The sequence below is a fragment of the Mytilus californianus genome, unplaced genomic scaffold (assembly GCF_021869535.1).
Source record: "Mytilus californianus isolate M0D057914Y unplaced genomic scaffold, xbMytCali1.0.p SCAF_7, whole genome shotgun sequence".
Lineage (NCBI taxonomy): Eukaryota > Metazoa > Mollusca > Bivalvia > Mytilida > Mytilidae > Mytilus > Mytilus californianus.
In genome coordinates this window covers 1,551,308-1,566,705 of record NW_026262723.1, presented here as the reverse complement: position 1 = coordinate 1,566,705, position 15,398 = coordinate 1,551,308, and the positions used below count along the sequence as shown (strand labels likewise).

Genomic DNA, 15,398 nt, shown 5'->3' with positions numbered 1-15,398 from the left:
GTTGCCTATAATTGCTTACAATCACTTCATCTGAACTCTGTTGGAAAGTTGTCTCATTGTCAATCATACCACATCGCCTTATTTTTATAAGGTTATAAAACGTAAGGTTATACTTTGAAGGGTAATTATAGGTTTCATAACGAGAGAGAAAGGGATATCGCTTGATATCAACTCGAGTTATTTAATTTCAATATAATAATAAGCGAGCCTTCGGCGAGTTTATTATTATTATTTAAATTAAATAACGAGAGTTAATATCAAGCGATATCCAATTTCCACAAGTTGTTAAACCTATTTCTCTTATGGTCAACACTCTCAATGTGTTAAATTAAAATTCCGCGAAATTTTGATCTAGTCTTTTGCACATTCAAGTATGACGTCATATGTCCTTTTCCGGTGTCAAACTTTAACATCAGACATTTTAAGATTTTTTGCTCGCTTCAGAATGTAATAAAATTTGACAAAAAGAAGATTGTCAGGTGAAATGTGTGAGTGTTTTGTATATTATTGAAGAAATCACATATGTCCGTTGCCATTGACGAAATGTACATCGTCTTAACCTTTGAAAGTTATCAATGACCTAACGAATAGCCAATATAAATGCCGTAATGTCCTCTTGTGATGTTGGATAAGCCAATCAAATTAACGCAGATTTTCGTATCACTTTTTCGTATCACACTCCGTGCAGTGTGATACGAGAAATATCTATTCATGCAAGAAATAGATAACAGACAACAACCATAAGAGAAATAATGGTATGATATGGTTATATATATTTAAAACTTAAACATGGTAAATAAATACATGATAAAGGTAGTCCTTTTATTTGGATAGTTTTATAATATAACGTTATTTTCCAGTAATTTACAGTTTGACGATAGTGAAACATGAGTAATAACCGTAATACTGTTTCACATTGCCTTTCCAAACACGAATCTTGTCGTTAACGTTCATTTCTACCACTGTATTAATAGTGCCAGAATTGTATTTCTTATCATGGTCAGGAATGTATCCAGGAACAATCATTGACTTATTTTTTTGCACTACGAAGAGTGCATGACTTGTTTTTGTCATTATTGTTACAGAAATGTGATACAAACCTGCATACTCGCAAGTAAACACACCAGAATTAAGAAATAGTGATATATTGTTCACGCCGACAGATGTTCTCTTTATCGGGAATTTGATAATGCCATCACTGGTAGGATTTAAGTCCGCATATGATCCACAAGAGGTGAGTGCCACTGAAAATAGTAATAACACTGGAATTAGAAATCAAACATTTATTTTGAATTCAGTAATTGTCTTGAATGAAATTAAGATTAATATGATAATGGTTGAAGATCCTTCCTTGCTCACACTTATCAGTGATTTGACTTGCTTTAATGTTTTAAATAAATATAGTTTTTTTGCAAATCAACTGTCTATATCGGGATAATATCTTTCAGATAGGTACACCAGGAATAAGTGTTATGTATATACTCTCTAATATATATATATTTAGTTTTGAATAAGGATTTACTGTCATTCACTATTTTCGATAAAACAGTGTTCAAATGACGTTTATATACTGTGACAATTTCGCACCAACAATCTCGGCCCAAACAATTTACTACATGGTACGATTCGATATCGTTTATTTGGCTAAACAAAGTACCAAAAAATAATACGCATTTCTTGAACCCGAAAATCGATGTAAAAAAAAACATGCAACGACGTTTACCCCAACCCCCAACCCAATACATTTTTTATCCGACATCAGTGCCCCTATGCATTTCCTACCACAGTGGATGATTTTTTTCAAATTATCCACCTAATCAAGTAATATTCTGTGAATCTATTAATTAGTCATTCCGATCATCTTGAAATAGAGTTTAGAAATTAGTTTCTATTTCGTTTGGTTGTCACTTATTCATTTATCTCAATTAAGTGTTAAATCATTCAACAAACCAAAATAGTTTGTTTTATTTTACCTCGTTGACCATCATTAACACATGGTCTTTAATGCTAGTCGGACAAATATCCCTTTTGGTCCCTTATTATCCATTTCACATAATCGGCAATGTAAACCTTATTTACCTTTTTGTCACTTTTTCTCACCTTTAAACAAGGAGTTCAGATGTTTAAAACATTTCTTACCAACTTGGCCTTTGTCCCCAGCGGGTCCTTTATCTCCTTTATGTCCTTTGTTTCCCATTTGACCTTTGTCCCCTAGTGAACCCTTATCTCCCGTTGGACCTTTGTTGCCAATTGAACCTGTTTCTCCTTTACTACCGACTCGTCCTTTGTCTCCTATCGGACCTTTGTCTCCAATAGAACCTATATCTCCCTTTTGACCTGTGTTACCACTCGAACCTTTGTCTCCTAGATCACCGATGTTTCCTTTGTTTCCTATTGGACCTTTTTCTCCCATTGGACCTTTATCTCCAATAGGACCTTTGTCTCCAATTGAACCTTTATCTCCCTTTTGACCAGTTTTACCACTCGAACCTTTGTCTCCTATATCACCGATGTGTCCTTTGTTTCCCATTGGACCTTTATCTCCCATTGGACCTTTGTTTCCAAAAAGACCTTTGTCTCCAATTGAACCTTTATCACCTTTTTGACCAGTGTTACCACTCATACCTTTGTCTCCTATGTGTCCTTTGTTTCCCATTAGACCTTTGTTTCCAATTTGACCTTTGTCTCCCATTGGACCTTTGTTTCCAAAAAGACCTTTGTCTCCAATTGAACCTTTATCACCCTTTTGACCAGTGTTACCACTCATACCTTTGTCTCCTATGTGTCCTTTGTTTCCCATTGGACCATTATCTCCAATAGGACCTGTGTCCCCAATTTGGCCGTTATCTCCCTTTTTACCTTTGTCACCATATGACCCTTTGTCTCCATTTGAACCCTGGTGTCCAATTGAACCCTTGTCCCCCATTGGACCTGTGTTGCCAATTGAACCTTTGTCTCCTATAGGACCTTTGTCTCCCTTTTGACCTTTGTTCCCAATAGAACCTTTGTCTCCGTTATGACCGTTTTGTCCTTTGTTTCCGATCGGACCTTTATCTCCAATATGACCGTTGTCTCCGATTGAACCTTTGTTGCCAATTGGGCCTTTGTTGCCAGTTTTGTTTTTATCACCTAAAAGATATTGATTTTCACTTAAATTTTTGTCAGGTGAAAATTACTTTGAACTGTTCATCACTCTTTGTTCTATCCTGTTCTTCCCTTCGCCATGTTTGCTTGCAATGAATTAAGGCAATTGTAACATTTGTAGAACTTCATATTTGTAATTTTGGGCATGCACTTATTCTTCTTTTACACATGTATTAATATCATTGTATCTACATTTTTAAAATAAAAGTCAAATTTATATTAGCATTCCTTTACTTATTTAAGGGTACGTATACCTAGGTTTTTAAAAGTACAGGTCCGTTTGTGTGAATCATATTCATTCATGTAGAATAAACTTCCAAGTCACACAGATTTCTGTATGGTCAAAAATTGTGCTGATTTGTTTTTTATTATTGCGACGAGATAGGTTACGCAAAAATAAAAACTCCCATTTTAGATTGTGATAGCAAATTTTGTTTGCAGTACTTCCTAAAATCGTGATTATCTATCTTGCATTTTTGTTCAATTTTAAAAAATCGCAATAAAATTAGCTCTCATTTTTTTAACTGTACAGTATTAAACATCTGTATAACGTAAATGCTTACAAAGCATAGGGGAACTGCATTTACAAACACTTCTGATATAAAGAGTTACTGCCCTTAACCCAGGGCACTAAAGTATAATTGTTGTGTACCTATGATCGTCTACTATTTATATCCGAGAATCTTATTTCATGTCACTTTGATAATATTGATACCCGTTTGAAAAAAAATAGTACGCATTCTAATCCCCTCCCCTGAATGTGTATGTCATATTGCAGTCTTTATTAAACAGTCTTTTTTATGCACCTGTCCTAAGTCAGGAGCCTGCTATTCAGTGGTTGTCGTTTTTATTATGTGGTTCATAAGTGTTTTTCGTTTCTCGTTTTTTATATAGATTAGACAGTTGGTTTTCCTGTTTGAATTGTTTTACACTAGTCTTTTGGGGCCCTTTATAGCTTGCTGTTCGGTGTGAGCCAAGGCTCTGTGTTGAAGGCCGTACTTTGAACTATAATTGTTTACTTTTTACACATTGTGACTTGGATGGAGAGTTGTCTCATTGGCACTCATACCAAACTGATTTTTCTGTATATGGTGAGATTGGATTTGTTATGTTCCTGCTGGATGTTTATATATTTGTTAATGCTTGAAGAAAAAGGGCGTTATTTTGCAATAAAGAATCGATATAGTTAACGATCTTTTAAGTTTTTAAAGGATTTCATTTTGTTTGTATTTGAAAGTAATTTGAAAGGTGGCGGTTATTCCGTGGACGCAAAATCCGCTAGTAAAAGCAGTTACTGTGTTATATTGTACATTTAACAGTGCTATTATGTGTACTGGATCATAGTCTGACAATTAATATAAAAATAAGAAGATTTGGTATGACTGCCAATGAGACAACTCTCCATCAGAGACCAAATGACGCAGAAGTCAAAGGCTATTTAAAGATTTTCGACGCTTAAAATGCAATCTAATAACAGTAAATATAATTGTGTGCAATATAGCAATTTTGGTCGCCATACGCATACCTTTCTTCGTACATGACTACCATCAAATATACCGTATTATTTGGTTTTATATTTCTACCATAATAGCGTTCTATGTCTATTGGACTAATTACTGTTGTCTTCTTGTTCTTTTTTACCTGTGATTTATTTTTTTAATTGTCTTTTGTGACTTGTTATATTTTTTTTGTATGTGTGACATTTTTCTTTATTAAGTTAACTTACCAACTGGACTTATCAGTTGTATATGTCTATTTAAATCATAAAGTTCTGACACATTTGTTTTCAGTTGTTGTATATGTGTTTCAACGGTTGACTTTTGATCCATGCACACTGAAAATGAATGGGAAATTTTCAACACAGAAAAAAAATCAGCTACATATAATGCTAGATATATGTAAATAATGTGATCCTAGGCATTGATGAACACAAATTGTTAATCTTTATTTCATTTCAACGCATTCGAAAAGCTGTGCGGGTTCGAAAACAGATAATTTGAATTCGAAAAAAAAACTGTAATCGCGAAAATGTTAAAATTAATATTAAATACGTGAAAGATTCAATGAACCTGCAGTTTTCCTTCAATCGCTACAAGTTATAAGATCTGATCATGGAAGTATTATATTTCATTTTACTGCCATGATCTGATAAAAGTAATTAATAGATAAAATAGAAAGAAGATACCAAGGGAGCAACCAAACATCCTCAGTCGTACAAAGACGTGCAACACCATGACCAAAAAGGGAAGAGACCACTAAACATACATAAGAAAAATGTGAGAAAACTACAAAAGATTGAGCAACGTTAACACGGTTAATATCAAAACTGTTGGTGACATCGGTTGTGCCGAAAGTTTCAATAGTTCCTACTCAACTAGTGGTATACGTCTAGTTATATTCTGCCTCAAGTTATGGTAAACGTACCAAATAAACATCGCTAGTGCGTATAACTTGTTGTTTGTTATTTGGCGTTATGGCATATATATGAAATCTCTATTGAATACACAACTAAGCAAATAAGGCGTTTTTATAATGATCGTTGGTGCATTTAAAGCTTGCCTGGCATTTGAAACAGTGCAGTGTGCTTTCGATTGTTTTATTGTTTCTTATGTCGATGGGTTGTTGTCTAATTATCGTGTAGCCGCCAGATGTTCGCTTCTCTCGTTTTAGAATTTTTGCAGTATATTCGAAATCTTCTGGTTTTATCCATGTAGTGCCATTAAAAAAATTCCTACTTTTGTTTTCATATTATTACATATAGTTTGAAAAGCCATATTTTAAAATCTTATAAAATCCTTGTTATTTTTTCATAGTTTTTGAAACAAAAAAGGTGCAAATATTAAATGTATGAAAAATCTAGAGAGAATCATTTCCCACCGAATTTGCATTGGCTTTAATCTCGAAAACAAGTACATGGACCATTAATCTTTTTCTGCTTTTTTAGTTCCCATATTTATATACTATCAATTTATTACAGTTTTTTAAAAAGCTTGTTATTTCGAAACAAAGTAGCGAACATCCTTAAAACAAATTAAAATACTTGTTATTTCAAAAAATATCTTTTCATACAGATTACATATATTTCTGCTGAAACATTAATGCATACAAAAAAATCCAGAGACACCTTTTCCGCCAAATGTGTGTTTTTATTCTTGTTCACTCAAAGCAAACAGAGCAATCTTTATTTTCAATAATGCTGGTGTAAGAGACATAACCTTTTGAAAAAATGTCATTAGAGAAATGTTTTTATTTTGAATCTCGGCAGCGGACATACTAAAAACGGGCAGTTATTTATTCAATTAGGGGAGAAAACACAGAAAGAAATCACGATTTACGATAGCCAAGTGAAATAAAGAACTGAAGACATGAGAATAAATTAAGACATGATACTTACCTTTCAAATATAAGGCAATAACCGAAATTGCGATAGAAAAACAAATAAACAAAACTGCTAAAGAGTAGATGATCAGTCTATCTCTGTTCCGATATTCGTCTTGGATTTTGTTTAGTTTAGCCCAAACATCAGCTTGACCTGCTTGATATTCCAAATTGGCAGATTCTTGTGTTTCTTGTGTTTGAATCACGTTAACTAATTCAACTTTCTCCCCCATAATTTGCCGCAGGTAACTTATTGTATATCTGGATTATTTATTTAACGCTAATATAAAGAGCATTTGTGCATCAAGTTGGTACTTTGAGGAGCATCTTCATCTAACTTTTTCTTGGTAACGAGAACTTCCTAGTTGATCATGCCCTTTGTAACATGGTAAGAAATAGAATATTTTCCTGGTACTATCATACATATAGTACATTATATTATATATAATTTAAATTTAAATTTGATAGCTCATCCTTAAAGTCAATGGAAACCAATTTGCCCTTAGTGCTTCTCTTAAATGGGTGTAAAGTTTAACGAAATGTCATGTAAGGGTTTAGATATCTATTTCTCTTGTTTAGTCAGATCAAAAAAGAAATTTATCTAAAAATAACAAACAAAAGGTTAGAAATAGCAGTAACAAAAACAAAAAACCGTTAAAAAAAAACTATAAAAAAAAAATTTAGTAGAGAGATATGATTAAATCGACATGATACAATAACCACACGAGAGACAACCTTTGAAACAGAAAACATTAAATAAATCTAAATAAACAATTGTTTTTTTTATCTTTGTCACATTAAGGTATCCCTTTGAAATTCCTATGATTCATGTGAAGGTGTAGGTGGGGTATACAAAAGTGTGATTATCCATTGCATTACATTAACATATCTTTTGTTACCTAACAATTGACTCGGACTTCTTTTAAAAAATGAAAACAGCACGTTATAAATTTAATGCGTCCGAAGCGCTTTCCTGGATTTACCTTCATCAGGAACGCTCAAAGCCGGATATTTGAAAGCCAAGGACGTATAAAACCGAAACAGTTGAGCTATATAATCAAAAATGACCTAAAATAATAGCTATATCCTTCTAAGGCCAACTTTGCCTGAGGGAGTTGACACCTTAGTTTCTTTATAATTCCAAAATTTATAAATGGGCAAATTTAGAAAATTTTGTTATTAATCATGTCAGTACCGAAGTACTGACTACTGACTACTGACTACTGAGCTGATGATACACCCGGGGACTGAATTCCACTATACATTTTGCAGTAAAGTTGTTTATTCCACATTGACTAAATGTAAAGCGGGAGGATTGAGATCTCTCAAGTCAAGTTTAACCCCGCTGCATTTGTGCGCCTTTCCCAATTTCGGAATCTCAAGCATTTGTTAGTCTTGTGTGTGTTTTTTTTATTATTGGTTCATATGTATGTTTCGGAAGTTAGTGTGGCGTTCATTTCGCTGACATTGAATACATTATTGTTAAGGGGCAAGCTTGAGCCAGCCTCTGGGTGTGGGATTTTCTTGCTGCATTGAATATCCCTTGGTGGTCTGGAGCTGTTTTCTGCTCTTTGGTCGGGTCTTTGTCACTTATACACATTCCCAGTTTCCATTCTCTATTTCATTTAAAAAAAACCAAGTTAGCCCGTATCAACATAAATTGTGATACTCATTTCCTAATGGTGTGAATACACGCGTTTCTATTTCCACAATAGATGGCCTGATGTTCTAATATCGAGTCGACTAACGCAGTTTTATAAATCATCTGTGATAATCTAAAACTATAAATTAATTAGATTTATTGTAACTCGGATAAGTGTTTGAAATTATTGAAATAATTTGAAATATTTGAAATGGTGTATAATTGATTTAGAATATAGCAAAGTGCTCTCGACCAATGAAATCGTAAGATTTGGTGTTTCTTAATTGTGAAGAATGAATGAAATCATGTTCTTAGTGAGGGATTATCCTATTGTTTCGGCTTAATTTACAGTTCAAAACAAAAAATGTCTAATGAGTTACAACTGCCCAGAAGCACATTTATCAGATTGAAAGGATTTATCACACAGTGATTGAAACTGACTAAAAGTTGAATTGTGAAACAAACAAAAAAATCAAATAAGTTGAAGTTTACTTGTGCAGTAAAATTGGTACCTTTAATATTATTATGAAAATATAAATCATTTCAAATTACTAAACAAATAAACAATATTAAAGCAATGGAAAAAAGAAAAAAAAGTTTTAAATTCAATAATAATCTAAATCTTTAGCTTTCCAACACTCAGATTACTGGACCAGCGGTTGGGAAGAATAGTTATTTCCAATATTCCGATGAAATAAAATAAAACAGGAATTTAATTTAATTTTTGAATATATTTAAAACTTTTAAAATGTCATTTTATTTAAACATTCCCTGACACAATAAAATAGTATTTGATTTAAAAGCCCGACCAAAATATTGGCTGTGAAATAAAATTAGTTGTAACTCAAATGTATTTATTGATTTAAACTGTAAACAAAAAAAGGTTAATTCCTCACTAAAGATTTCATGATTTACATTCATACTCACAATCAGGAAACGTATAAAATTCCTATTTTTCTTTGTTCTGTTGTGTCACCTAATGTCTATAACACATTTTTTTTAATTTTCCCAAATTATAAGAAAGTACCGACATCTCTAAAACTAATCCATTAATGCCTAAAAAGGAAGTCATGCAATTAATTATAAATATTGTACGGACAATGAAACAAATTTTTGAATACAACCAATAAAGAGATCATTTGAGCCTTGAGCACTTTACAATATTCTAAGTTCGTAAGAGAATGATAATCCCTTACTTCATGATAAGTACTCGCTAACACTCGTACTTAATCATGAAAAAGGGATTATCATTCTCTTACATATATAAAATTATACTTTAAGTGTGTTCACAAGACACTGTACGCCAGAAGCGCTTTTCGTCTACAAAAGACTCATCAGTGAAGCTCGAAGAAAATTTTGTAATTAATCAATGCTAGTTCATGTCAACACAAAAGACATTTTATGATAAGCCTCTATGGTAAACCGTCGAAAAGGGTTTTGGAAACATAGTTTCTTTCTTATTTGTAAATTTAAGCGTCCAAATACTTGAGGAGCGAGGTGTTCTCTGTTAACTTTCTGAAATACAGCATGAACATCAATAAGAAAAAAAAACTAGTTTAAGGTCAAATCATTAAGATTTAAACACAAAACAACTTGCTTATAAAGAAAAAAAAAATTCCAATATTTCTATCCAAATTGTTTACAGGTTTATTAAACATACATTGACGCATACCCCTCATCTTCATTTATTCATACTTCAAACTTTAAGACCATAAACTATGTATTACTTTTACAAGAACGACAAATAAAACCAGGTGACAAAATGAAATAAAAAGAGTCATACACTATTAGGTAGTTCATCTGTATCCTAACATTCTTCTAATTTAATAAACGGTAGTGCTTGTGGAATTCTTGCTGATTACCCTGTTTTGTCATAGGTAATCATTTATACAATTAGATTTAAAATGAGACTCCAACATCAGATTAGTTCTGTACATTATGCTTGTATTACCTTCAACATTATAACAATTCTCTCTACTATTACTGTTTTAGTTTTATTAAAGAGCAAACATAAGTTTTTGAAAAAAAAATGCTAATAATCAAATTCAAACAAACAAAAACTAATAATAATTTGCACTTGATATGAGTATATCCAAATGTGTATTTACGTTGAAAATATTATTGGTAATACTTCACTTGAAATCCCGAACTCTTCAGTAGGTATCCGAGTGTCGATTTTAGTCACTTCAATAAAAGTACTTTAATATGTACAAGTATCGTATTTTATTTCCGCTAATTGTCCTAACTATGTCCCCTCTTTCACATATTCTCAAACGTAAAGTTTAAGTCGTTTCTTATCTTTTTGATTGATTTTCCCATCCAACTGTGTTAAATAAAGCGCCCTTGCAGTGGCTCTAATATAGACAAAACACACGTCTGGTGTCCTTTACATAAGCCTCGGTTACATTGTAGGACAAATACGTAAAATTAAACGGTCAAGACGACAACCGCGTGTAATCATTCGATACTAGAAAAAGAATCAGTCAGGGGTAAATTCGAACAAGAAAGGGGCTGCAAAGTACCTCACAGATAAACATGACTAGTGCGTATTTTCTCGCATGCGAACATCAGAAGAAGGCTAAATGGATCGATTTTGCTCGTAAGGGCTTATAATGCTCTCCCATTGAAATTGCATGTGAAGCCAATATCAGGTCCATTTGGTCTGATTGGTACTTTTTCTGTTTACGCCATATCAGCAATAAAAAAACAAGGTTACGTGATTTTCATGTTATAATGTAGGAGATTGGAACATCGGTAAAATGCTGTTGACTAAATTTATCAATAAAAAACAAAAAATATGTGATAATTCAAAATATTTGATTATTAAATATATATTGTGCACATGCTTTATATATTACATTAATTACATATTATATATTTCCTACTTCCTCTGAAAAAAATTTTTGGTTTATTTTTCGTTCTATCCGGATGAACTTAAATATAAATAACTCATTAAAATGTAATTGCTTTCGGATAGATCGCATCAAATCAGGAAATAGGAAACCGGCCATGCAGACATAAACACTGCACAATTAAATTTTGACAATCTATTGAAAACATGGACAAAATGGATGGTTATCTTTTATATACATTTATTCTGCTTAAATGTAAGTTAAAAGTTGAGCTATAAAACTTATTAAGGAAGGTACAAACAAAGCTGTTGGTTTATCTTTGGTGGTTAATATAGCAGCATTGGCAATACTATAGAACCGAACAGCACCATAAAGAAAAAAAAATTTTTATTCATCATTTTATTTTGCTTTATCTAAATTAGATATTTGGTGATCGTTTTTGTAATGGTCACACTTGTTTATCCGTGTGTTTTACAATTTATTTATGGTCACACTATACCACCTTGCTATTCATGAAGCATTCACAGATACAATTTGTCCTTGATCGTCCATTCGGCTATTATTTAAGTTTGTAAAAAATTAAACTAACGCTTTTTTTAATATAAATAGCAGCAACATTAATTGACACGAATTTTAATACACCAGATGGACATTTATGACAATTAGTGTAACTTCCGTTATGCACGATGCCAAAATATTTTAAAATCCAACAAACACTAAAGAGTTTTAAATTTTATAATAAAAAAAGGACCTTAAGTATATGAAAACCCGGACAAAGAATCAGAGCTATGCTTAAGGGAGATCCATTCATTAATTTCAAATGATTTGTAAAAATATATAACAGCCAAATTCAATATAAATATTAAATGCGTTTTAATACCAATACCAAGGTACAAAACTACTGGGGTAATGATATCCTCGTTGACTTGCATTTCATCAGCAAGGTTATGGTATCGACCAAGTGATAGTACTAGTATTTCAGCGGTTAATATTTATACTGCATCCGACAACGTTTCTTGTCCTGTTGATCAGCTGACTGTATTCATGCTGTCTCTGTCGATTTATTATTTACTGTTGAATATGGACAGGCTCAAAAGATTTAAAATAAAAAAAGTTAGAAACGACCTGTAAGCATAGTTTATAATAGTCCACTAATGGTCTTGCGGTTACCTCTGTTCGGTGATCATGAGTACACACCTTATCCGCGTTACATTGGACATATGTTTAAATTAAAACTCTTGGTTCAGTGTCAGAATAATGGATTTGTGTGCTTTATACTTTGTTATAGCTTTCATAATACACTTGTTAGAATGTTTCTTGGGTTTTTCTAGACTAATGCGATATTTCCTTGAATTAGATATTAGCCAAATCCATGGAAATGATGTGTGCATCAGCTGGAGTTTATACAAGGATCAGCTAAGAATAGTATGCAAAACAGATAATTTACACTTAGCTATCATATTTTGTAATCCATCTGGTGATGAGGTAGCATACTGGTCGGTCCCACATCCAAAGACAGAGTGCTACCCAAGCGAGAAACTGAACAACATAACACAAGACATAACATCTGGTGAAACAGTATATGTCGTTAAAAGAACTCTAAGTAATCATCTACTGAATGGTTTATGGAGTTGTTATCATGGATTTATCCTTGATAAAGCCAGTGTCGAAGTTATTGTGCCAAAAAGTATAGGTACTAATTCTCTTATTACATGTATATACGCATAATTATTTAATTAACAATAGTTATATATATCAAAGGTACGATTTAGCTTCAAGTTAGTCTTGAAATGAAATTGAACATGTAGATTCCACTTATTTGAAGCATTTATTTTGAAATTATTCGTTTTGTAGTTTTTGTTTAAGATTTTCTTTTTACATGGATAATATACTTTTGCCTCTTTTTATCTATATACATAGCAATGAAATGAAATATTTTATAATTGGACAAAAATGATTGATGATTGTTGAAAAATATTAATTTGCACAACCCACGCCAAAAAAAAAGATATTCATAGAGGAAGTGTATTTCGTGTTTTACTTTCGCTGCTTAAAACCTATTTTGGACGACGTATGTGCCAAAATGGGTATCAAATTGCCTATACTTGCAAAGCATATTGGCAACTATTCGTTATGTTGTCACTTTAAAGACGTCATCAAATTATGTATTTACCTTTAATCGTAAAATTATATTCTGGAAGGCTTTAATTCTGAAATTAAAAAAATATATATATTATACTATTTCATTGTACAATTTGAAATTTGGGGTAATTCTATAATGCTAAATACATGTAAGCATCAAGATGTAACGTCTCATTTAAAAATGATGATCTTATTTTAAGTTTTTTTTTAATTACGCATAAATTCCTTTACAGAATTATGAATTTGAATCGAACATGATGATTTGAAGCAAGTAGTTTTTTGATAGACCTGTATAATATTGATTCGCAATATAAGAAAGCACACACACCAGCGGTTCTACTTGTTCTTTGCTAGTGAAGTTGCATATAATACTTCGTATAACATCAAATAACCACACACATGTCACAATACGCGATCTTTTGTTTTATAGAAAGACTATAAACCAATGTTTAAGTTAAAGTAAATATCATTTTGTTATATACTTATACTGTAGCGAACTAGCACTGGTCGTACGCCTAACCCATATATATATATATATATATATATAGAGAGAGAGAGAGAGAGAGAGAGAGAGAGAGAGAGAGAGAGAGAGAGAGAGAGAAAATGAAAGGATATGGAGTAAATATACATGGGACAAATTCGCACACAATACATAGAAAACATAGAAAATTATCAATATATATATATATAATAAAGATCCATTTTATTAAATCTTGTGATCCGTTTATTTGGCAATCGTCAATGGCAGTCAGCAGGGTTTAAGAACGTCCGTTGTTCAACCTGTTAGTCAAATGCGTATTGTTAAAATATACTTTTTCACTTTTTTGGTCATTTGAAAATGTTGTTTGTGCTGTATTTAGACCCCTCTACCAAGAGATATGTTTTGCATGCACACGTATAAAAATTACGGTTTTTATCCATTGCAATCATAGGTTTGAACGTTGTTTTTAATTCAGACTTATTTATATTTTTTCGTTTGGGCTTGTATTATATTTGCCTTCGGGTTTATATGATTCGTTCATCCTATTTCGACTCTTCAAAATTCAAGAGTCTATCCTAAATTGAGGTAAATTATATGGCCTTCCAAATACCGTTTCGATTCCTAACATCACTTAAGAGACATAAATGTTGAAATCCGAATATGGTGTACAAATTTTTGCATCTCATGTTTGCGATATACCATCTTTTCTGCAAGTTTATTGTTTTCTGTTTGGTATTAAATTATTAATCAAGATTCATTTTGTTACATCTTGTGATCCGTTTATTTGGCAATCGCCAATTTATATGGCCTTCCAAATACCGTTTCGATTCCTAACATCACTGAAGAGACATTAATGTCGTAATCCGGATATGGTGTACAAATGTTTGCACCTCATGTTTGCAGTATACCATCTTTTCCGCAAGTTTATTGTTTCCTGTTTGGTACTAAATTATTGATTAAGAACCATTTTGTTACATTTTGTAATCCGTTTATTTGGCAATCGCCAGTGGCAGTCAGCAGGGTTTAAGAACATCCGTTGTTCGACCTGTTAGTCAAATGTGTTTTGTTAAAATATACTTTTTCACTTTTTTGGTCTTTTGGAAAATGTTGTTTTTGCTGTATTTAGGCCCCTCTACCAAGAAATTTGTTCTGCATGCACATGTATAAAAATTGCGGTTTTTATCCAACGTAATCATAGGTTTGAACGTTGTTTTCAATTTGTATCACCATTACTGCTGGTGATCCGATGGATAAATCTGTTGTAGAGTTGTCACTGGTTCAGACGTACTTATATATATATATATATATATATGTGTGTGTGTGTGTTATTGTAAGATGTGTTACAGTATATAGCGGGGATTGAGTCATGATTCCATAAAGTTTTGAATACGATTGTTTTCCATTTAAATAATTGGAATCAGAAGTCACTTTGTAGCGTGTTCAATTTTAGCGTAATGGGTTTTCGAATTGATAACCAGCCGAATTTTACAAAAAGACTTTATACATTGAACGTGTTGTTTCTAAAGCATTTTGTTGGGTACACTTGTAACCAAATAATATTGGAGAACAGAAATATTTAAAACATTAATAAATAACTCTGGTCTATTCATTAGTGAGAAATTATTATAAGTGTTGAGACGTTTTGATAATATAAGAACATTTTTTATTACAGTTAGTGCTACTTAAATAAAACAGGTTTCAAATCCACAATTATTATAGTGAACGAAATTAATATATTCAATCTTGTTTTAGGTTTAAA

The 15,398-nt window shown here is 32.1% G+C and overlaps 1 protein-coding gene across 3 annotated transcripts; it reads right to left on the bottom strand.

Annotated features, from left to right (window-relative positions):
* Positions 1-782: 782 nt before the first annotated feature.
* On the bottom strand, positions 783-6,888 carry LOC127709403 (complement C1q and tumor necrosis factor-related protein 9-like). Of its 3 annotated transcripts, none has more exons than XM_052214927.1 (5): positions 6,539-6,888; positions 4,871-4,978; positions 2,491-3,129; positions 2,140-2,355; positions 783-1,244 (listed from the first exon to the last, which is right to left on the bottom strand). In XM_052214927.1, the coding sequence occupies exons 1-5, from the start codon at positions 6,753-6,755 to the stop codon at positions 865-867; spliced, it is 1,560 nt and encodes a 519-aa protein (XP_052070887.1). In that variant the 5' UTR covers positions 6,756-6,888; the 3' UTR covers positions 783-864. The 3 variants fall into 3 exon arrangements, with proteins under 3 accessions (XP_052070887.1, XP_052070886.1, XP_052070885.1); XM_052214926.1 differs by having other exon boundaries at positions 2,140-2,661; positions 2,698-3,129; XM_052214925.1 differs by having other exon boundaries at positions 2,140-3,129.
* Between the last annotated feature and the right edge of the window lie 8,510 nt (positions 6,889-15,398).

Coding starts and splice junctions, on each gene's coding strand:
- LOC127709403 (XM_052214925.1), bottom strand. CDS start 6,755: ATGGGGGAGAAAGTTGAATTAGTTAACGTGATTCAAACACAAGAAACA. Junction 3,130..4,870: donor ACAACTGATAAGTCCAGTTG/GTAAGTTAACTT, acceptor AATATCTTTTAG/GTGATAAAAACAAAACTGGC. Junction 1,245..2,139: donor TGGGGACAAAGGCCAAGTTG/GTAAGAAATGTT, acceptor TACTATTTTCAG/TGGCACTCACCTCTTGTGGA.